Raw genomic sequence first — 24,026 nt, 5'->3', positions numbered from 1 at the left:
AGACAGTATTTTACATCAGCCTGTACACATCTGCTGCTACTAGAATCTGTCCTTGTCTGCTGTCTGAAAGTCAAAAAGTGGCAGACTAAGTTGCTTGGGTGAATGATTCCAATTGCTCACGGAGAAGTGACCTTCTCTGTAAAATCTTTCACTGCCCTTATACACATGTGGTGTGTGTTCAGGAAATGATTTTAGCATGATTGATGCTATTATGTACATCACCAAAGACCTTGTTCTTAAAGAATTCTACCATGTTCCAGGTCATGCTGGAACACAGGTTTAAGTACAGGACACATTTTGTTTTTAAAAAGTAAGTCCCATTACTTCTGTGCCTCATCTTTATAATCTCTAATAATCAAGATATTTCTGATTTTCAGAGCACTAGTCTCTGACAATTTCCAGCTGCTATAGTGTCTCTAGGCAAACAGTCAAAAAGATAAAATCAGTTAAAGCTATAATTCATGATAAAATCAAATTTGTTGCAGAACTACAGAAATAAAAGAATCCTTTTATTGAAGTACATTCTTTCCTTAAAAATGGTGTTTGTTATCAGAACAAGCAATTAAAAGAAATTAGTTTAACATTCAGGAATTTTTCTCTCAATTATATTCCCATACTACCACAGAGAGAGGGTCATTTTATTGTATTTGAATAATTATTTAAAATAGGAAACAGCAAAAGCAAGCAATTTGTATCGTGTAAAATTCACAGGGTAATTGCAAAACAAAAACCGTATTTATCCAGGTTTCTGCTTCAAACTGCCAATGGGATGTTGCATTCCTATTAACACTAGGAAAAATGTGAAAAATGGGATAGAAGGCCTTTAAACAGTGATTCACTAACTACCTCAGTTACCCCTGTTAGCATAAAAGAATGTTTTGGACACCTCATAATATGTGAAAGCTATGAACACAGAGCTGGATTACTAAAATTTTGTCAGCCTGCCAATAAAGTAACTTTATTATATAGAGACGCTATAGGAAATGAGTATAACAGGATGGTGGATATGAGTAATTGTGTTCTGATCTCATCATCCTCAGGCCATCATTCCTAGATTATTCTGATATGAGGATTACATAAAAGAGTGAATATTCTACAGAGCCAAAAAAATAAACATTTAAGAAACTGTCATCCTATAGCATAAAATAACACGGATGGTGAGAGCAATCTATGCTGTATTGTTCAGAATGGCTGTTCAAGAGCACTGGCCCATATTATCACTGCAAGAATTAGCCACCAAAAAAGGCCCCATGAATAAGAAACTATAGTTAGGGCTTCCCTTGTGGCTCAGCTGGTAAAGAATCCACCTGCAATGCGGGAGACCTGGGTTCAATCCCTGGGTTGAGAAGATCCCCTGGAGAAGGGAAAGACTACCCCCTCCAGTATTATGACCTAGAGAATTCCATGGACTGTATATATAGTCCATGGGGTCACAAGGAGCTGGACACAACTGAGCGATTTTAAAGAAAAGAAAATTTGGCTTTGGGGCTTCCCTCATAGATCAGTCGGTAAAGAATCTGCCTGAGGTGCAAGAGACCAGTGTTTGATCTCAGGGTCCAGAAGATCCCTGGAGAAGGAAATGGCAACCCACTCCAGTATGCTTGTCTGGAAAATCCCATGGACAGAGAAGCCTGGTGGGCTGAGTCCATGGGGTCGCAAAGAGTAGGGCACAACTGAGTGACTAACACTTCACTGATAGTTAAAGCAGTAGAAATACAAATGGAAAGGAAAAGGGTGTGAGAGAGCTAATTTCAAAATACAAAATCTAGGTCCCCTCCCAGTGGGCCTTAAGTTAGACTCCCAAGAATTTAAAAGGAAGTGAAAGTGAAGTGAAAGCCGCTCAGTCGTGTCCGACTCTTTGCGACCCCATGGACTATACAGTCCATGGAATTCTCCAGGCCAGAATACTGGAGTGGGTAGCCTCTCCCTTCTCCACGGGATTTTCCCAACCCAGGGATCGACCCAGGTCTCCCAACATTGCAGGCAGATTCTTTACCAGCTGAGCCACAAGGGAAGCCCTTAAAAGGAAGAGAACCTCTCAGAAGCTAACCACATTGCTTCCTCACTACAGTGTGCTGTGTGCGTGCTCAGTTGCTCAGTCGTGTCTGACTCTTTGTGACCCCATGAGCTGTAGCCTGACAGCTCCTCTGTCCATGGAATTTTCCAGGCAAGAATACAGGAATGGGGGACTTTCCTGCTGGTCCAATGGCTAAGACGCCACACTGCCAATGCAGGAGGCCTGGGTTCAATCCCTGGCCAAGGAACTAGATCCCACGTATCACAACTAAGACCCAGGGCAGCCAAATAAATAAAAATATGTATATTAAAAAAAAAAAAAAAAAAAAGGAATACTGGAGTGGGTTTCCATTTCCCCCTCCAGGGGATCTTCCCAACCCAAGGATTGAACCCATGTCTCTTTCATCTCCTGCATCAGCAGGCGGATTCTTTACCACTGCACCAACTGCGAAGCCCCTTCTGTACTACAGTGTCTACAATTCCAGAGGAAAATTCTCTATTTTTGCACATTTCTGAATTTTTAATGATTAAAAGAAGGTTGTTTCAATCCAAAGTCCCTGAACCCAGAAGACAAAATTTGGAGTTTGTTGTAACCACTGGTCACTGTCCTCTAAACACTGGCTTTCAAAAAACTTACTGTAATAAAGATGTAAGTTGTAGTCTTCTTGGGCACTTCAAAACAACAGACCAAGTCAGATGGATGCAGAACACCTTTGCAAAACAGATTTCTCCCTATTAACATTAAGAGTCTTGCATTCTATCCAAAGCAAGTCAGAATGCTGCATATCATCAACTGCCCCTCTGCTTTTTAATCAACTGTCTTTATTTTATACTGTGCAGATAATGGGAAGAAATTCAGAATGACATATGGAAGGAATTATCCATTGATCTAGGTTTAAAATACCACCATCTTCTAAAGAGTCCAACATTCTTAAATATATCCACTATCTGGCAACTGATCCCCCACTTTCATCATGTAACCATCATTTAGGGGGCCTGTTTGTGCCAAGTAATATATTAGACACTTAGTTAATAAACACAAATGAGATGATTACTGACTTGAGGCAATAATCTAGAAGGAGCAAGCCAAGAGAGGAATAATGACCTTTAAACAAACCCAAACATGTACCTTAAAAAAAAAAAAACCTTTGAGGGAACTCAAAAGTCAGATCAAAGTTTTCAACCTCAAGTGGAATTTTTGGACCATTTCCCTACTTTAATACTCTAAGCCTTGAACCCCAAGGTCTATAACTTTTAGCAGAGAGAGAGATCACCTTGAAAGACAAGGAGTCTTGAGCAAGAGGAGGAAAATCTGAACTGAACATACTGAATTATTTCGCTTAAATTCTTAGCCCAAGAATCCAGTTTCTCTGCAGTTTCCTACGTTTTTCTCCAGCAGTCAGTGGGATGAAACTATCTTGATTCTCTACTTTTGTTAATAATAATAATCTTTGATTCCTGTTTTTGAACCCTCCCATAATAACAACCAACATTTGTTCTTAATTTTACAGATACAAAAAACCTTTACATATTTTGAAGATGATTTGTTCCTTGCTGTGGAACATTATTGCTTTCATTTTACAGATGAGAAAACTGAGGCTGCTGTTTATTAAATTATTTTTTAATTTAATTATATTTATTATTATTTATAATTATAAATTGGAGAAGAAAATGTCACCCCACTCCAGCACTCTTGCCTGGAAAATCCCATGGACGGAGGAGCCTGGTGGGCTGCAGTCCATGGGGTCACAAAGAGTCGGACACGACTGAGCGACTTCACTTTCACTTTTCACTTTCATGCACTGCAGAAGGAAATGGCAACCCACTCCAGTGTTCTTGCCTGGAGAATCCCAGGGATGGTGGAGCCTGGTGGGCTGCCGTCTAGGGGGTCGCACAGAGTCAGACATGACTGAAGCGACTTAGCAGCAGCATAATTATAAATAAATTATTACTTATTATTTAATTATAATAATTAAATTATTTATTAAAATAATCTCCACAAAGTGCAACAATGACCAGTTGGAGGGGCTGGAACTGTAACTTTGGTCTTTTTTTCTTTTTTACTGGTGGTAATTAAGGTTGCCACTTATTTTTTTTTAATGTATTTATCTTTTTATTGAAGGATAATTGCTTTACAGAATTTTGTTGTTTTCTGTCAAACTGCAACATGAATTAGCCATGGGTATACATATATCCCCTCCCTTTTGAACCTCCCTCCAATCTCCTGCCCCATCCCACCAGTTTGATACAGAGCCCCTGTTTGAGTTTCCTGAGCCATACAGCAAATTCCAGTTGGCTGTCTATTTCACATATGGTAATGAAAGTTTCCACGTTACCCTTTCCATGCATCTCACCCTCTCCTCCCCTCCCCCCATGTTCATAAGCCTATTCTCTATGTCTCTTTCTCCACTGCTGCCCTGTAAGTAAATTCTTCAGTACCATTTTTCTAGATTCTGTATATATGCATTAGTATACAATATTTCTCTTTCTCTTTCTGACTTACTTCACTCTGTATAATAGGTTCTAGGTTTATTCACTTCATTAGAACTGACTCAAAGGCATTCCTTTTTATGGCTGAGTAATATTCCGTTGTGTATATGTACCACAACTTCTTTATCCATTCATCTCTTGAACATCTAGCTTGCTTCCATGTTCTAGCCACTATAAATACTGCTGCAGTGAACAATGGGATACATGTGTCTTTTTCAATTTTAGTTTCCTCAAGGTATATGCCTAGGAGTGGGATTACTGGGTCATATGGTGGTTTTATTCCTAGTTTTTTTTTTTTAACTTTACAATATTGTACTGGTTTTGCCATATATCAACATGAATCCACCACAGGTATACACGTGTTCCCCATCCTGAACCCTCCTCCCTCCTCCCTCCCCCTACCATCCCTCTGAGTCATCCCAGTGTACCAGCCCCAAGCTTTAAAGGAATCTCAATACTGTCTTCCATAGTAGCTGTATCAATTTACATTCCCACCAACAATGCAAGAGTGTTCCCTTTTCTCCACACCCTCTCCCGCATTTATTCTTTGTAGACTTTTTGATGATGGTCATTCTGACCAGTGGGAGGTGACTCATTGTAGTTTTGATTTGCATTTTTCTAATAATGAGCGATGTTGAGCATCTTTTCATGTGTTTGTTAGCCATCTGTCTTCTTTGAAGAAATGTACGTTAAGGTCTTTTTCCCACTTTTTGATTGGGTTGGCTGGTATTGAGTTGTATGAGCTGCCTGTATATTCTGGAAATTAATCCTTTTCTGGTTGTTTCATTTGCTATTATTTTCTCCCATTCTGAGGGTTGTCTTTTCACCTTGCTTATAGTTTCCTTTGCTGTACAAAAGCTTTTAAGTGTAATCAGGTCCCACTTGTTTACTTTGTTTTTATTTCCATTACTCTAGGAGGTGGGTCATAGTGGATCTTGCTTTGATTTATGTCATTGAGTGTTCTGCCTATGTTTTCCTCTAGGAGTTTTATAGTTTCTGGTCTTACATTTAGGTCCCAGAGGTCTCTGAGACTATCCTCTGTTCTTTTCCTTCTTTTCACTTTATTCTGCTCTTAAGAAGCTATTTCCACCATTTTATCTTCCAGCTCACTGATTCATTCTTCTGCTTCAGATATTCTGCTACTGATTCCTTCCAGAGTATTTTTAATTTCAGGAATTGTGTTGTTTGTCTCTGTATGTTTATTCTTTAATTCATCTAGGTCTTTGTTAATTGATTCTTGCATTTTCTCCATTCTCTTTTCAAGGTTTTTGATCATCTTTACTATTATTATTCTGAATTCTTTTTCAGGTAGTTTGCCCGTTTCTTCTTCATTTATTTGGACGTCTGTGTTTCTAATTTGTTCCTTCATTTGTGTAGCATTTCTCTGCCTTTTCATTTTTTAAGTATTGTGTTTAAGCTCTCCTTTTCCCAGGCTTCAAGGTTGTATTCTTTCTTCCCTTTGGTTTCTGCCCTCCTAAAGTTGGTCCAGTTGTTTGTGTAAGCTTCGTATAGGGTGAGATTTATGCTGAGTTTTTGTTTGTTTTTCCTCTGATGGGCAAGGCTGAGTGAGGTGGTGATCCTGTCTGCTGATGATAGGATTTATATTTTTGTTTTGTTTGTTGTTTAGCTGACATGTCCTGCACAGGGTGCTACTGGTGGTTGGGTAATGCCAGGTCTTATATTCAAATGGTTTCTTTGTGTGATTCTCACTATTTGATACTCCCTAGGGTTAGTTCTCTGGCATTCTAGGGGCTTGGAGTCAGTGTTCCCACTCCAAGGCTCAGGGCTTGATCTATTCCTCAAGACTGGGAGCCCTGCTGCTCAAAGGACGTCAGACCCACTGCGTACTGCCCTACTCACGCTTTCCAGGGGGCAGCTCTGACCCAATCCTGGATAAAAGTCCCCGGATGCCAGACAAAGTGACAACATCGAACCCTATTCCTATTCCTCCCTGTCTGACTTCTTCTGTATAAAATCCGTCAACAGGCACACCAGAGGACTTTAAAACTTCAGTCGCTTTCTAGATCAGTGTTGTTTTTCCAACCCCTGGGGACCCAGTCACGAACACGTGCCGGGCCATACTAAACTTGGTCTTAATGGCCAGATCTCATTCTCTGGTTACCCAGTACCAAGTTCTATTGATTTCTCTTGGGGTCTCTACCTTCTCTCCCTCCTCTCCTTTGCAACCTTCTACCTTTATTACAGTAGCCTTTCAACCAGTCTCCCTTCAGTTCCTACCACAATGGGTTTAATCACTTGGTAACATGGGCCAATTTGAATCACTCTAGAAAAAAGGATAGAAGCACATCTGCAAATATTTTTCATATAATTTGAAGCTTGTTCACAGATTCCTAGATTAATAACTTTGCTTCTCCCCCTCAGATCTATCCCATATATCTCTAATGACATATGTCCTAAAACTCCTCTTTGATCATATTTCAAGGCTCAAAAACCTTTAGTGATTTTGCACTACCGAGTAAATGAGACAGAGATCCACTACCCTGACATCCCAGACCATTCCTGCTTCTTTACTGTAACTCCACTATACACATTCTGGATCCATGATCCTAGTAACTGCCATCCTTCAAACATGCTTTATGCTTTCTCACCACTGTGTTCTCAACATTAGACATTCTCTGCCTCCAGCCTCCACCAATAAATGAATTCAGCCTCTCTGCTTGAACAGACTCCATAACAGAACCCATTCTTCCTCCCACATACATCCCACTCCAGCTTGGAACTGTCCTAACAACAGACCTCTTTCCTATGCTAAAATGAAAATTACCTCCCATTAGCATCTGTGGTATTTGAAGCAACACATAGTAAATTTAATCTGATTCCTGACGCTCGCCCCTTTCTGCTTGCCTTCCCTGGTGCAACATGTTGCTTTCTCGTAGGATGTCACTCAGAACTGAGCACCGTTCTCTCTGTTTTTGCCCCCGACAACAGCTTGAGCACAGTAGGACAGAAGAGCAAGGCTCTTCACTGCTTTGTGTTGGTGCTGTTCTGGCAGGGCTGCCCAAGGCTGATTAACTTTGTGGGCAACCGCATTACCTCACTGAATCTATTAAGGTTTCATGCGTGCTCAGTCACTCTTAGTCATGTCCGACTCTTTGCGACCCCATGGAAGCTAACCAGGCTTCTCTGTCCATGGGATTATCCCAATACTGCAATGGGTTGCCATTTTCTCCTCCAGGGAATCTTTCCAATGCAAGGATGGAACCTGGATCTGTTATGTCTCCTGCCTTGGCAGGTAGATTCTTTACCACTGAGGCTGCAGGTTACTAAAACCCATAAGGTCTTTTTCACTTGTGCTGCATTTAAGTCATGGTTCCCGAACTAAAGGCAGCATTTTATTCTTTATTCCACGTTACTTGTTAGAACCAGCTTATCAAGATCCTTTGCCATCACGGATCCTATCTTCCAACCTGTACAAAGATCTCCTGGCATCAAAAAATATAATTAACTTGCCATCAGTGTCCTTTTTCAGCTTAGCTATGAATATGTTGAATAGGGCAAGGATAAGTATTCTGTTAACTCCATTATATTCTTTCTCATCATCTTTCTTCAAATGTCCAGACCATATGCTATTCTATCCAGGAGCAAGAGGGTCTTAACTTTTAATGTTCATAAGAATCATCAAAGATGCTTGATAAGAGTACAAACTCCTGGGTCTTAGCTCCAAAGATTCAGAAGATCTAGGATAGTGGCTCAGGAATCTGGGTTTTTAATAAGCGGAATGTATCTAAATAATATTATGGGGAAAAGACCTCATTTTAAAAATGACATTCTTTACTTTTTTCATCCTATATGTCTCCCTCCTCTGGGTTCCTATAGCTGCAATAAAACCTCATGCTAACAAGGCTGCTGTCTGTCTTATTCTCCAAGATATTTCTAGTGCATGGCACATTTCTGGGAATATTACAGGCTCAGTAATTTTTTGTTAAGTTAATAAATGAATCTTTATTGTACCACTTTATTGTTACATGAGTGTACTGTACCACTCATGTAACACATGAATATAATAAACCTACCAGTATATAGGTGAACTCTCAAACTCAACTATTACCCATGAATGACAGAAAATATGTAAAATACAAATTTGTATCTTTTGCAGCACTTTGAACATGGAACATTAGTCCATAAGTATTTATCAAAATAGGTAAGAGGAAATGAATAGAGATTGTAGAAACAAAGATATATGAGACCTTAACAACACAATTGACATATCAGTGGGTAAAGAATGGAATGTTTAATTTTTAAAAGTACTGGAAAAACTAGCTATCCATAAGGAAAAATATAACATTAGGTCCCTTCCTTATACCATATACCATACACACACACACACACACACACACACACACACACACAAAACTGTAAACAGATTAAAAATCTAAACAGGAAAAGCAAAACTGTAAAATTTTTTGTAAAAAACTAGTATAGTATTTTCTTATGGGGCTAAAGAAGGATTTTAAAAATAAAATATACAAAGCTTTTATAAGACTTCAGAAACTGACACACTTAAAAATATTAAAATTGAAATATCTTCATAAGAAAAAGACCTTAAGCTAGTGAAAGGACATGTCCCAGATTGGTAAAAGGTATTTGTAACACATAATAACAAAGACTCTGTACAAAGAATATATCCAAAAAATGTTAAAATCAATTATAAAGACAATTGAATAGAAAAATAAGCAAAGGATATAGACAAATAATTCACGAAAGAAGAAGACACGAAATCAGGAGAATAGAATTAAGAAGAAACCCAAAAACTCTTTAAGGCTGGCAAAACTGAAAATGTTGACGATATGAGATTGAGATAGGGATGTGAGGAACAGGAATTTGCAAACCGCTGCGATATAAACTGATGCGGTTGCTCAGAACATAAACTAGCAGTGTCTAGGAAGTGTGAGGGACACCCACATTCCTGGACCCAGAACACTGCGCCCACAGGCGTGTTCCGATGAGAGCCATACATCTACTGCGGCACTCTCTCTTAGTAACGACAGAATGGAAGCCACCTAACTACCCACCAGTAGGAGAATAAATACACTGTGGTTGGCTGCGTGTCACAGTAGGACTTTACACACTCATACAGCAGTTAAAGCAAAGTCTACATGGATGGATTGTAAATACACCAAGAAGCCACAGTCTCACAAACGAAAGAATACAAAACAAATTTTTGGTTGTAAGAATGTTTTAACGCTATGGAAATCTTCTATTTAAAACATTTTTTTTTAGTATTTTTATTTTTTTTAATTTTATTTTATTTTTAAACTTTACATAATTGTATTAGTTTTGAGTATTTTTAAATACACAAAATTATAGTAGTGAAACCCCCTGTGTTCATCACCTTGCTTCATTCATCATTAACATTTGCCAAGCAATGGTACACATTTTTAAACACTAAAATTCATGCTGAGGAAATGGCCATTATCCAGGGCTACTAAAGAGCACAGGACATGGAGAAAAGACCACCAGGTCCTGCAGGTGCCGCCACCATGAGCAGTGTGACTCTGACACACTGAATTCCTCTGCAGGGCTTCCCCTCTGAACTGGAAAGACTTCAGAATGGGCTGATGAAATGCCTGGTGGTGGTTTAGTCGCTCAGTCGTGTCCAACTCTTCGCGACCCCATGGACTGCAGCCCGCCAGGCTCCTCTGCCCATGGGATTTCCCAGGCAAGAATACTGGAGTGGTTTGCCCTTTCCTTCTTCAGGAGACCTTCCCAACACAGGGATTTAACGCATGTCCCCAGCGTTGCAAGCGGATTCTTTACCAATTGAGCCACCAGGGAAGCCCAAAATGTCTGAGACAACAGGAAATAACCAGGACGCAAACTGACAGGTACACACAGAGAAGTCTTTCTCTAGAAGACACAAAACACCAAGCAGACTCGAAGGTTCTAAAATTCAAATCAAAACACTAAACGTGGACTCCCTATTCCTTAGCATTCAGAAGCAAATAATTTGAGGTCTCTTCCAGCTCTGTGGGCACATGATTTCATCCTCAGACATGTTCTTGGAGAAACAATAACATAGCTGCCTCCCCTCCAAAGACCCATCTTCTCTTCTCCCTAAACCTAGAGTTTGCTTTAATACCAGGGTAGCAAGTGACTTCCTGAGAGCTCTCTTTGCTCCTAATGTTACCCCCTTGCTTCCACGGCACCACTCAAGGAGATGAGGAATGCCTGTAGCCTGTCTCTGACACTCCAAGTGTCCAGTATGCTGTAGAGCAGGAAGGGGTTGGAAGAACTGGCAAGCAAGGGCCAAACTGCATTATCTGGAAAGGTACACACATACCTCTTGAAGCAGTGTGCTGCTGTAAGGACCCAGCAGCTACTCAGGAGCGTGGCCCCACAAAGGAGCCTACCGTCTCCATGGGATGACTTAAGCCGGAGGGATACTTGCCAAGGCCAACTGCCCCTAAGAAGAAAGTAAGCCACTCATCAGAAAAGCAAGGCACATCATCCAGTAAAACAATGACTTAGGCGTGCAGGTAGGAGGAAAGGAGTATAAAGAGACTTGAGAATGTGAACTCCTTTCCCACTTTGAGAATGATATTCCTACAGCTTTGAGCAGAACACCCTAAAGATTTGCCTATAGCATCTGTGTGCATAGACCCTAACTCTGACATCCTTGGAAACAGTTTGTGTCTTCTTTATATTTCGTGATTTGAAGCGTATTTTCTCCCTCACTAAACACGCTAAAGAAGTTGGGCTTTTTCTTTCTTTATCTGTTGGTCTTGCCACATGGCTTGCAGGATCTCAGCTACCCAGTGAGGGATTGAACCCGAGCCATGGCAGGGAAAGCGCAGAGTCCTAACCATTGGCATGCATACTAAGTTGCTTGTCATGTCCGACTCTTCGAGACCCCATGGACTATAGCCCGCCAGGTCCAGGGAATTCCCCTGAAGAAATATTTACTAAGCAAAGCACTGGTTTTCCATTTGTAAATTCAGTAAGCAACAAAATTATATTAAGAATGAGTCAAGTCCAAAACAAATATATTCTAAATTAAATAAATGTGTAGTTATATAATTTTCAGATTTCCTGGTAAATCAATTTGTTTCTGCAACCCATCTATCTCATATATCAGGGGATAGTGATTTGAAGAACATGGTCTATATAAATAAATATAGGTCAAAGGGCAGTGAAATTATCGGTGTAATCTGTATTTAGTTTAGAAAATAAGACAAATCCACTATATAATAGTAGAAAATGCCCCAATTTGTAATCCCCTCTCTGTATAAATAATTCTGTAATATGGAAAATCACTTCTGAAGAAACTTTTACCTTAAAGAATTCTTCCCACCAATGATCCGCTTCTGCCGACGGGGCAATAATCTCAAACCACAAACAGATGAGAGGGACTCTGAAGCAGAATGAGGTTTTTAATTAAACTACCACATTGCTGATACTGGGGTAGAGATACAAGTGACACATTTCCCTGCAGCTGCTTCCTCTATTTTAAAGTGCCTTTTCTCTTCAAATTATTGGCTATTTTTCTTATCTTGGGCTTCCCTGGTGGCTCAGAGGTTAAAGCATCTGCCTGCAATGCGGGAGACCTGGATGCGATCCCTGGGTTGGGAAGATCCCCTGGAGAAGGAAATGGCAACCCACTCCAGTATTATTGCCTAGAAAATCCCATGGGCAGAGGAGCCTGGTGGGCTATACTCTACAGGGTAGCAAATAGTCGGACACAACTGAGCAACTTCACTTCACTTCACTTTCTTATCATAAAAATTGAACATTTTTTTTTAGTTAATGAAGGCAACAGTAATTCACAAGTAGACATGGAACTCGATGAGGTTTCCCACAGTCAGCTCTGAGGAGGTGTCATGGCCTGTTGAATGGTCTGCCCCTATGTAGTGCATTGTCCTTATGGTACCCACACCTACTCCTCTGCTGACTGTGGAGACTGTTCAGGAGTTCGGAAATACTAAACAAGAGGACTACAAAAAACAATGATGATCTGAATTATTTAATTTTCACAGACAACACTCTTCTAAGCCACATATACACATGTAACTCAGAGAAGCAAAGCACATTCCCAGGAAGAAATTCTGACACAAATTTACATGTATTTAAATAGCATATTAATATACAGAAAGGATTTACTAAGCCAGTTTAACTGGCAAATTGGATTTAAGGCTATGCAGTCAAACATCTCAAAATAACAGATTTCTGTCAAGAATATTAAAAAAAAAAAAAAGAGTTAAATTGAAAATATATGAAAAGGTGGTGTATAAAAGAAGAGTAAATAAGGTATGACTAGTTTTAAAAATAATTTTAGAAAGTGTGTGTGTGTGCTAAGTTGCTTCAGTCATGTCCAACTCCTTGTGACCCTGTGGTCTGGAGCCTGGCAGGTTCCTCTGTCCATGGGATTTCCCAGGAAAGAATACTGGGGTAGGTTGCCATTTTTTTCTCCAAGGGATCTTCCCAACCCAGGGATGGTTAAGTATATATGTGTGGAATACAGTATATACTGTTTTTCTATCAGAGTAGGAAGAAAGGGTAGGAATTGTGCCAAGACCATGAAAGTCTAGTCAGCATTAATTTTCTTCCATAATAACCAGGTAAAAGGGAGCCAAACAGGATATCAGCACTAGATATTTATTCAGGGAGAAAGAGGTTCTGCAATGTGTACCAAGGTCACTAATTTGTCAAATGAGCTCAGAGACATGCCGTCAAACCTTAATCCTCATCTCTTATGATATGAGTCCTCTACATGACACTGTAAGGTAGAAGATACCAGAAAAACACAAGTTTCCAATAATGTTCCAAGTCAGGTCAATGCATATAATGCCAACACAAAGAATGATGTAATATTAAGCAAGCAAAACCAAAAGTTTACATCATTCTGGGGAAAAGTACCAGATTGCAAGAAAGTAAAATTTATTGAAAGCCATAAAATTCACTATTATAAAAAAGTTATAAAGTAAAAGGAAACTCATTTATTAAAGGATCCCATTAGATGACCAAAAACTGATGGCTTGAGTTTTAATCACCCTATAGAAGTTAATAGGTCTTGAACCTCAACACAAAATCAAAAAGTTAATAAGTCAGATTCAGTAATCCAGTTGGTCTAAGATAAAAACTTTTTATTTCAAATATGGTAGCATTGGGACCATGGAAAGGTATCAAAATGAGCACTGCTACACCTTTGGAAGGCATTAAAGCAAATATATTAATAATGATGAAATAAATATGGTATTTCATATTTTAAAATAGGTTTATTTTACATTAAAATATACTAAAATATTTCATAGTTACTGAATTTTTATGTTTTTCTACTGCTTAAGAAATTTTCCATAATCCAAAGAATTAGCTATGTTTACTTTGTAACTGTATGTAAATTACTGAAGGGAATTTAATTAAGTTACAGTCTATAGTCAGGAAAAACTGGCTTACCAATCATGTTTATTTCATGTAATATCTATATGTATATATATACATATATATATATAAAACAAAGCATAAAGGGTTGCAAATATTCTTCACACTCAAAAGACTCTCAGATAATGAAGAATCATATTAACAATATCCAATTTATTGGATTGTCTTTAATAGTTATTAAAAGATGCTAGAAAAAGAGGATTCTCAAGTATAGATACACCTGATTTTAAGAAAATCTTAAGTATCAAAACCATGAATTTTTAATCTACATAAATAAATGACTGTTCTTTTCATAAAACATAACCATAGTTTCCCCCAAAAGAGCTAGTTTTTCCCCTTCTTCACTTAAAGCAGTATTTGTTTCATAAAAATTAAACTCAGAGTTTCTATGAACTCTTCTATTTATATAAGTATGAACTACCCATCACTGTATTATACTGAAAGATTACTTCTCATTTTCCTTACATTCTTAAATTTCAGAAAGTAGAATCTACAAAAGATAATTTTCTTTTTGCAATTAATTTCAAAAACTATCCCTGTTAAGATATTAATAAGAGGGGAAGAAGTGCCCTTCTCTGATTCACCTTTAAATTTTCATTTCTTTCCTGCTTTTATGAAGCAAATATCATTTCTAAACCTTCAAGGATACCAGCAAATTTGACAGTTTTATTATATTCAAAGAAGGAATGGTTACAAATGGCTAAGAATATCAAAGGGGGACAAACTCAGAGATTACAAAATCCTCTAAACCCACTCCTGCCCCTGAACTCTGCCCTCTCTGGGAGTCCACACAGGAAAGTTGGTGAAGAACCACTGCCTCTAAATACTAGCAGAAGGAACAAGGGGTTGAATATATTCTTATGGAAGGGAGTTCATCACCCAAGTGCTGCTCAGAATAATGACGTGGGGATGAGTATTCTTTGACCTTCACAGACACGTCCCAGAAGGTGACATACCTTTACTACTGTTTCCTGATGCTTTTTTCCCAAGATAATCACAAATAACTCCTGCGTCTTCACTGTGGCGGCAGTTGTGGTCTCCGATGTTTTGTCTGACACAGTCGGCCAGGGACCGTTCATTTCCTGTACACTTCACATTATCCATATGGATAGGTCCCTCCCCTTCCCCAAAATACGCCATGCTCCTTGCTCTGGCTGGGCCCCTGGAAACAGAGCATTCTTGAGGATGTGGAGAGTCAGTCAATCGTACATTTGAATAAATCACAACATACACTCTCATCCAAGTATATTTCTTAACTTTCATATATTAATATTAGCATCTATATGTGCTAAAAAATTATTTCATGACTATCAAAAAAACAGCTTGAGAGGTAATAAGTATACATTCTTTGTTATCATATTCCACGGCTTCTTGATTATATCTTAATTTCTAATAACAAAGTCGCATGTCAAAAATTTATGATAGTCTTAAACTCTAGTTAAAGCAGGAAAAAAAATCTTCTCAAAAATATCTACTCTCTTCCAGACCATAATACTCTCTTAAAATTGGTTTCCAAGAAAATTATGAGAATTAAATAATTACCTAGGGAGCTAAGAACTTTTAAAGCCCACTTTAGAAGTAAAAATGCACAATTTTCAACTGAGAAAGAGAAAACCAGGAACCAGAGTTAAGAAGGCAGAATTACTTTGGGTATATCACTTTTCTTTGGTTTCTCTCTTTTTTTAATAATATATTACTTTTTATTAAATATCCAAATACAAAATTTTCAGTGAAGTATTTCAAACTAATACCATATTCAAAACTCAGTTCCTGTTAAATTAATGACATGATTATGAATGACCAAGTTTTAATGTTTGAATTATAGGAAAATTATCCTTGTAACTTCAAATTAGGGAAAGATTTGTTAAAAAAATAAAGCATAGATGGTATACTTTAAATTAAAAGATTGATAAGCTCAACAAAAATTTAAAAATGCCACTTCACTAAAAACCACCAAAGGAAAGTGAAAAGATAAATTTTAAAGTTGATGAGTATGTATACTATATATGTGTGTGTGTGTCTGTGTGTTGATGAATGCATTCTCTAACAGAGGGAAATAGCATACCATATACAAATAACTCAAATTTCATTTATAAAATAAAAAACCAATAGAAAAGCAGGAGAGTTTTAAATCAAAAGAAACTGTCTTATTAAAAATGACAATATAGACCAGATTGCTAATATTAAAATACTTTCTACTTAGTTAGGATAAGGTTATTATACTTTCCTTATAGTTATGCAAGGAACTCAGGCAAAGTAGTTTATTGATACAGATTATCTGAGGAATTTGCTTGAATAATCCCCTTTCAGCTGAGACCTGGCCTCACAGGCTTATAGCTGGCAGTACATTCATTTCAAAAATGTACCCTAAAATTTCTTCTGTATTAGTGATGGCTACTCTGACATAAATTGCAAATAAAAATAAGATTTAACCCATTAGAAATACTTATAGTCATGGAAGATCAAACAGGCAATTTTAAAGTTACTCTTTAATTCTTTCTACATATAAAACTTTCAATAGTTGTATAAGTAAAAAATGCTCATTGTATCAAGTTTGCAAAATAAAAGCATTAAAAAACCCCAACCACACACTGCTAGCATTTGGCACACATTTATGGGGAAAATATTAACTACAATTTTTAATTGTTAAAAAAAAATTCATTGTACAGACTATGCTAAGTCACTTCAGTCGTGTCCGACTCTGTGTGACCCCATAGACAGCAGCCCACCAGGCTTCCCCGTCCCTGGGATTCTCTAGGCAAGAACACTGGAGTGGGTTGCCATTTCCTTCTCCAATGCATGAAAGTGAAAAGTGAAAGTGAAGTCGCTCAGTCGTGTACGACTCTCAGTGACCCCATGGACTTCAGCCTACCAGGCTCCTCCGTCCATGGGATTTTCCAGGCAAGAGTACTGGAGTGGGGTGCCATTGCCTTCTCCGTTGTACAGACTAGTGGATCTCAAACTAAGTGGACGATTCTTATGAAGGTGGTTCTGCATCAAATTTCAGTGTAGGGAAAAAAAAGTTTATTTTCTTACTGTTGCACATTTATTTTAAAATTTTTATAGGTTTTACAAGTATATACATTCTTATATATTAATCTTTGTGAGCAGCTTAAATTTCTTCCCAGAAGTGAAACTTTTTATTCAACAGATATAAACATTTCTTAAGATTCTGGATATATACATTGTTTCATGTAAGACAAGTCTTTGGAAAGCAAATTATGCATTTGAAATATGTATAATAAAATATAACTATTTAAAGGAAAGGTAGGAGAAGGCAATGGCACCCCACTCCAGTACTCTTGCCTGGAAAATCCCATGGACGGGGGAGCCTGGTGGGCTGCAGTCCATGGGGTCGCTAGGAGTCTGATACAACTGAGCGACTTCACTTTCAATTGTCACTTTCATGCATTAGAGAAGAAGATGGCAACCCACTCCAGTGTACTTACCTGGAGAATCCCAGGGACGGGGGAGCCTGGTGGGCTGCCGTCTCTGGGGTTGCACAGAGTCGGACACGACTGAAGTGACTTAGCAGCAGCAGCAACAGCAAAGGAAAGGTATTTTTCTGATTTATTTTGTACATCACAGTTCTGATCTGTCTGGAATTTATTTCTGTTAATATTAGTGAAGGATCTAGCTTTATTTCAGTCCCTAAAGTAACTGTCCTAATAACTCTTCCTGCTGACTTAAAGGGCATTTTTATTTCCTTATTTATCATGCTTGTAAGTACACAAGCCACTTCTCGGTCTTTATAGTTCAATAATTCTACATATTAAAATTACCTTTGGGCGCCTTTAAATTATAGCACAATCTGAACCCCACTGGATGTCAATTAAAGTAGAATTAAGACGTTAAGTAAAGAGGGAGTGGGCCCATTACCACAGTGGGTAATATTTTTTATGTCCCAAAGTGATTTCCATGCACAACCAAGGCTGTTAACCATCACTGACCTCTTTGCCTATTCCTGCGCCAATTTCACATAGACTTGATTTCAGATGAATTTGGAAGTTAAGCCCTTCTCCCCATCCACCATACACACCAAGAAAAACAAAGACTTCAATGAGGAGAGCATTTACTGTACAGATTAATTTCTATTTTGTCTTCCCATTCAGAGTTGTGGAGTATCACGAAGCCTTACAGCTTCTGTAAAAATTTACTAATAGCTTTTTTACACATAAACCTCAATTTTTGTGAAGTTTATTCCTTGAACTTTTTTGAGTTTTGTACCTTTTATAAATGACATTTAAAAAATTTTTCTACTTAGCATATAGGAACATTATTGCTTTTTAAAAAATATTTATATTTCATATTGTTACATTAATAAACACTAGTTCTAGTGTTTTTTCAGATGATCCTCCTGGGTTTTCTAGGTGGACACTGCATTATTCATATACCAATTCTGGCTTTTAAAAAATTCCAATACCTCAGTTCTTAATGATTAGTGGAAACTCCAGATAATACTGAGTCATTGCAGTAAAAACAGGCACACTTATTTGTTCCTATTTCATGCTTGTTTGTGATAATAGAGTTAAGGTAGTTTTACTCTATTCTTAGCATCCTAGGAGATATGAGACAAGAATACTGATTTTTATCATGTAGTTTTTCAACATTATTATGATAATCATATATGTTTTCACTTATAGACAACACACCAAAATACATTAAATTGAATGCTTCAGCTGAACTACTTTCATATTCTTACAGAAAATTTGAGTGATATTGTTCTTTTAATATACTGCTGATAAATTCATTAATATTTTGTTTAGAATTTTTAATATAGATTCATGAGTTTTCTTTTGTGTATGAATCCTTGTCTAGACTTAAAATCAAATTATATTAACTTCATAAAGTAAATGGAAAGATTTTCATTTCTTTTTTTCCTTTGCTGTACAACAACTTTTATATTAATAACTCAGGAGCCATCTGTGTCTTAAAGACTGGTCAAAACTCTTCAGCAAAAAGTCAAGAGTCAGTTCTCCTGTCATTAGTAATTTATTTTAATTTATTTGGGTTTTCTATCTTTTGTATCAACTGTAAAAATTTTTTGTTTTGGCTCGAGTTTTTAGGTTTGTTTTTTTTTTCTTTTTTTTTTTTGGCTATGCTGCATGGCTTGTGGTATCTTAGTTCCCCAACCAGGGCTTGAACCAGGGCCCCTACAGTGAAAACACCAAGGCCAAACCACTGGACTGCCAAGGAGTCCTCTTGATAGTTACATTTTTTGTTGAAATATACAGTTTCCTAGATAATTGTTCATTTCATCCAGATGTGCAAATTAATTAGCTAAAAGTAAGTTTATAGTGAGTGAAAGTGAAGTCGCTCAGTCGTGTCTGACCGAATCAGCGACCCCACGGACTGCAGCCCACCAGGCTCCTCCGTCCATGGGATTTTCCAGGCAGAAGTACTGGAGTGGGGTTTTTAACCCTCTGTATCTGTGCTTATATTTCTTTTCTCTAATGTTTACTTATATTCTCTTTTTCTTAATCAGAATTGCCAGAAATTGTTATCTCATTAATCTTTTTTTAAAAACGGAAATAATTGCTGATAAGTGCCTGTGTAATGAAGAGCAATTTGAAATTCAAATAGCCATAATTTGAAGAAAATTGAAAATTAATAACATCCTGAAACTAATATCCAAGATGATTCCCATCAGTTTTGGGTGTGAGGATGACCAAAGGTAGAAAGCAAATAACAATAAGCTAAATGTCTTGATATTTCTCAAGAAGGGGAAATTACAGATAATTTGTGAAATTGGTAAGAAAATATCTGAATATCTTTGCTAAAAATTTAAACAGAATTTCTAGTAAAACAAGAATGCTGAAATTTCAGATAATTAGAGACAGCAAAGAAAGAATATTAGATTGCTTGTGAATCGAAAGCCAGAAGGTCATACAAAGAACCAAAAATAAAGCATGATAGATAGCATAAAAGTAGATGACAGGTGGAAGTAAACACGTTGAAAATAAAATTAGACTCATTAAATAAACCAAAAGGATAATTTCTTAGCAATTTCCCAATCAATGCACAAACTAAAGAGAATGTACCATTTTAGATATATTAACAAGTATATTAGAATTAGAGAACATTTTAACTAATAAAAGTACATAATTAAAGACATTCTCAAAGATATAGTGAAATCTAATACATTTTTCTTTGACTTAAAAAATAATTAAAGACTGTGTCACTTATAGGGACTTCTGGATTACAAGCATGAAATAATTCATAGCTGATAATTTCAGTGAGACAATAGGCTCTAATACACGAGTCTTTAAACTGAGACCTGGGTTTGATCCCTGGGTTAGGAAGATCCCCTGGAAAAGGGAAAGGCTACCCTCTCCAGCCTGGAGAATTCCATGGACAGTCCATGGGGTCGCAAAGAGTCGGACACGACTAAGCAACTTTCATTTCAGTTCACTTCACTTCAACTGAGTATCAAGTACTCCTGGGAGTAGATGATGATTTTCCAAGAGATATGGCAACTGATATGTAGATCATCAAAATCCATGTGTATTCTCTCCTAAAACTGGTCTTGCTAAGTCAAGATCAACTTCTCTTTCAAAATTTCCCTTTTTCCACTACACAAAAAAAAAGGCATGCCTTTCACTCAGCCAATCCAACCACAGTGCATTGCTCCAAGATTTAAAAGCCTCTGAAGTGGCCAAAAGAACAGTTCAAAACAAACGACAGCAATGAAGCCTCCTGTTATCCAAGGACCCAAACCCCAACCCATCGGTCTAGGAAATGAGAGCTTTTGTCAACTTTTCTTTCCTACGTTGAAAAATCATTTATCAAATTTGTTGTTTTTAATTAGTTGTGTACCAGAAATCATAAAATCCTGAGAGCATCTTGTTAGAAGAATTTAATTTTTCTCTATCTCACTCTCTGCATGTGTACACACACACAGTTTTTAAAATATAGTAACATTAGGATTCTGTGGGGAAAGAAAATTTAAACTAAAATTTCAAGGAGAAAAAGGAACTATGTAAAATTTGTGATGGTCAGAGAAGAACTTATTCATGTATTTTTTAAATGAATGTGAGTATCAAAACACTATATTTATGTTTTGTTGGATATAATTAAAAGAATGATGTAACTTCAACTTTTAAATGTCATATACAAATATGCCAGAAATTAAACTCTTTGCAGCTATTTAAACATAAGATTACAAATTAGATATAGTTAGTTTTAGGTCTCTATTAAGGCAATAGGGACGGGCTTCCCAGGTAATGTTAGTGGTAAAGAAGCTGCCTGCCAGTGCTAGGAAACATAAGAGACACGGGTTCAATCCCTGGGTGGAGAAGATCCCCTGGAGGAGGGCACGGCAACCCACTCCAACATTCCTGTCTGGAGAGAGGCGTGGTATTGCTGTCATGGACAGAGGAACATGGTGGGCTACATCCATAGGGTTGCAAAGAGTTGGACATGACTCAAAACGACTGAGCACACAGTCAAAGCAATAAGGACACACCCTTTGAAAATTCTTTTAAGGGATATAACTCCAATAAACACAGAGTGCAAGAGCAATGTCATATCGAAGCATGCACTAATGGAATCACACAAAGTTCGAAAAGAATGGAATCTCCATCAGGGCTATTTAGTCCTAACGAGGTTAGCTGATGGCAACACATTCTCTCTCAACCCTCTAAAAACAATGTGCTCTCATATGCTAGACTTTGTCAGACATTATGTAATACACCATTAAAGAGTGTGTTTTACTTTCTGTCACTCTAAGTGCATCTATATTAGTTACCACTCATGTTCCTGATTTTTATTACTTCATTTCTGTTTCTTACATTATGAAAAAGCTAATGCTATTTTGATTCTCAGTGTTTCCAAGTACTAACCCTCAAGTGCAATATAGATGGTGGGGGACAGTTCTCTGGTATTCTTATTAAGAAACCTCTCTGACATCTCCAAAGCTTTCTGGATTGATTTCTACAAATAAATGCTTTATTAAAGATTTTTAATAATTCAAAGTAGACATGGGGGAAAAAATCCCCTTTTCTAATCACATACTTATTTATAAGTTCTTATATGAAATTTTATCTCCTCTCACTGGGAAATTATAAAAACAAGTATATGTTCAAATATATGTAAACTGATCAAAAGCTAAATGATTCTCTTCTAAATACCATTTGATGGCAAACTGTAGCTTGTACACTAGAAGACGACCATCCACTGTCATAGTAACATTAAATTACTCATTTATGTATTAAGCTTTATTTTAGAAACAACTATAAACTAAGGGGCTTCCCTGGTGGTTTAGTGGTAAAGAGTCTGCCTGACAATGCAGGAGACATGGGTTCGATTCCTGATGCCAGAAGATTCCACATGCCAAGGAGCAAATAAGCCCCTGAGCCACAACTATCGAGCCTGTGCTCCGGAACCCGGGAGCCACGACTGAGGCCACATGCTGCAACTACTGAAATCAATGCACTCTAGAGCCTGTGCTCCGCAACAGGAGAAGCCACCACCACGAGAAGCCCACACACCACTGCTAGAGAGCAGCCCCGCTCGCCGCAGCTAGAGAAAGCCTGCACCACACAGGCCCAGCACAGCCAAAAATAAATAAATGCTTTAAAAAATAAAAACTATCACTTTCACTTTTCACTTTCACGCATTGGAGAAGGAAATGGCAACCCACTCCAGTGTTCTTGCCTGGAGAATCCCAGGGATGGGGGAGCCTGGTGGGCTGCCGTCTATGGGGTCGCACAGAGTCAGACACAACTGAGGCGACTTAGCAGCAGCAGCTAGAAGCAATGGCTCAGTATTTCCTAACTTAATGTTCATCGTGACTGTACAAATAACAAAACTACTGCAAATAACAAGAACCAACCGTAATTTCAGTAACAGCAGAATCCCTTATAAGGCTACTGTGTTGCGACATAAATCACAGAGAAAAGGTTAATACGTTTGGCTGACAGAAGCATTGTTATGAATATTGTTGTTTTTGTTTAGTCGCTAAGTTCTGTCCGACCCTTTTTCGACCCCATGGACTGTAGCTGGCCAGGCTCCTCTGTCCATGAGATTTTCCAGGTAAGAATACTGGAGTGGCTTGCTATTTCCTTCTCCAGTGTTATGAATAATCAAGATTTATTGGACTATTTGTTATTAGATAAAAGCTACATTTCTTGAGTAACATCATGTATATGTCTTGTAAGAGTTTAGAAAAATTTAAACAGACTCCGTATTTCTTTACCATTCTCAATCAAGTCAGCATGCTGCCAGTATTTTCAACTGAATCATAAATACTAATTTTATACAAGAACAAGAGTAAAATAATCATAAATTTTGTAAAGCAACCATCCCAAATAATTAGGTTTTCTTACTTGTAGCCAAGCTGTCGACAGATCACAGTTGCATCCTTATCAGTCCACCCATCATCACAAACTGTTCCCCACTGGCCATTGATAAAAACCTCCACTCGTCCTTCCTTCTTATTTTCTCCATCCATCAGTCTGATTGGAAAACCTATGTCGCGAGTTAAAAGTAATACTCATTATTACTTTTATAAGAGCCAAAACAAGCAAACTGATGTTAAAGCATCAGAGACTTTATAAAATAGTATTTGCTTTTAAAATGAGCTAAATATTAAATGGACAGTGAGAGAGAGGACATACCAATTTAGAAAAAAAAAAAATTGTATCCACTTTTGCAATATCTTTTGAAGCCTTGAGGTCAGAGTGCTTATCTTGCTCAACTTTATATTCCCAGCACTTGAGACAGTGCCTGGCATTATAGAGTACACTGGAGTGGGTTGCCATTTCCTTCTCCAATGCATGAAAGTGAAAAGTGAAAGTGAAGTCGCTCAGTCGTGTCCGACCCTCAGCGACCCCATGGACTTCAGCCTTCCAGGCTCCTCCATCCACGGGATTTTCCAGGCAAGAGTACTGGAGTGGGGTGCCATTGCCTTCTCCGAGAGTACACATAACACCTGTTTATTGAATAAATGAATATATAGCACTGTAAAACTGTGTATGATCTTATTACCTCTAACTTCTAGTTAGTAAAAGACATTAACTTGGAATTGTTTTTGTTCTACATCTACTCACTTATCCATCAACATACCTAGAAATTATACTCCAAAGCTAGTATTTTTATTTTTTTATTTTTTTTTCAATTATGTG

The 24,026-nt window shown here is 37.7% G+C and overlaps 1 protein-coding gene across 2 annotated transcripts in view; it reads right to left on the bottom strand.

The window, feature by feature from the left end:
- Positions 1–24,026, bottom strand: part of PRSS12 (serine protease 12) — a 76,706-nt gene that overhangs the window by 9,520 nt on the left and 43,160 nt on the right. For both annotated transcript variants that reach the window (XM_070791018.1, XM_019962271.2), the window contains 4 exons: positions 23,229–23,370; positions 14,859–15,064; positions 11,800–11,878; positions 10,808–10,930 (listed from right to left, as the gene is read on the bottom strand). In XM_070791018.1, the coding sequence (XP_070647119.1) occupies positions 10,808–10,930; positions 11,800–11,878; positions 14,859–15,064; positions 23,229–23,370 (550 nt within the window). The remainder of the gene's footprint in view (positions 1–10,807; positions 10,931–11,799; positions 11,879–14,858; positions 15,065–23,228; positions 23,371–24,026) is intronic.

This window comes from Bos indicus, chromosome 6 (genome assembly GCF_029378745.1).
Source record: "Bos indicus isolate NIAB-ARS_2022 breed Sahiwal x Tharparkar chromosome 6, NIAB-ARS_B.indTharparkar_mat_pri_1.0, whole genome shotgun sequence".
Classification (NCBI taxonomy): domain Eukaryota; kingdom Metazoa; phylum Chordata; class Mammalia; order Artiodactyla; family Bovidae; genus Bos; species Bos indicus.
The sequence above is the reverse complement of the archived record's forward strand: the minus strand, read 5'-3'. Positions and strand labels throughout refer to the sequence as shown.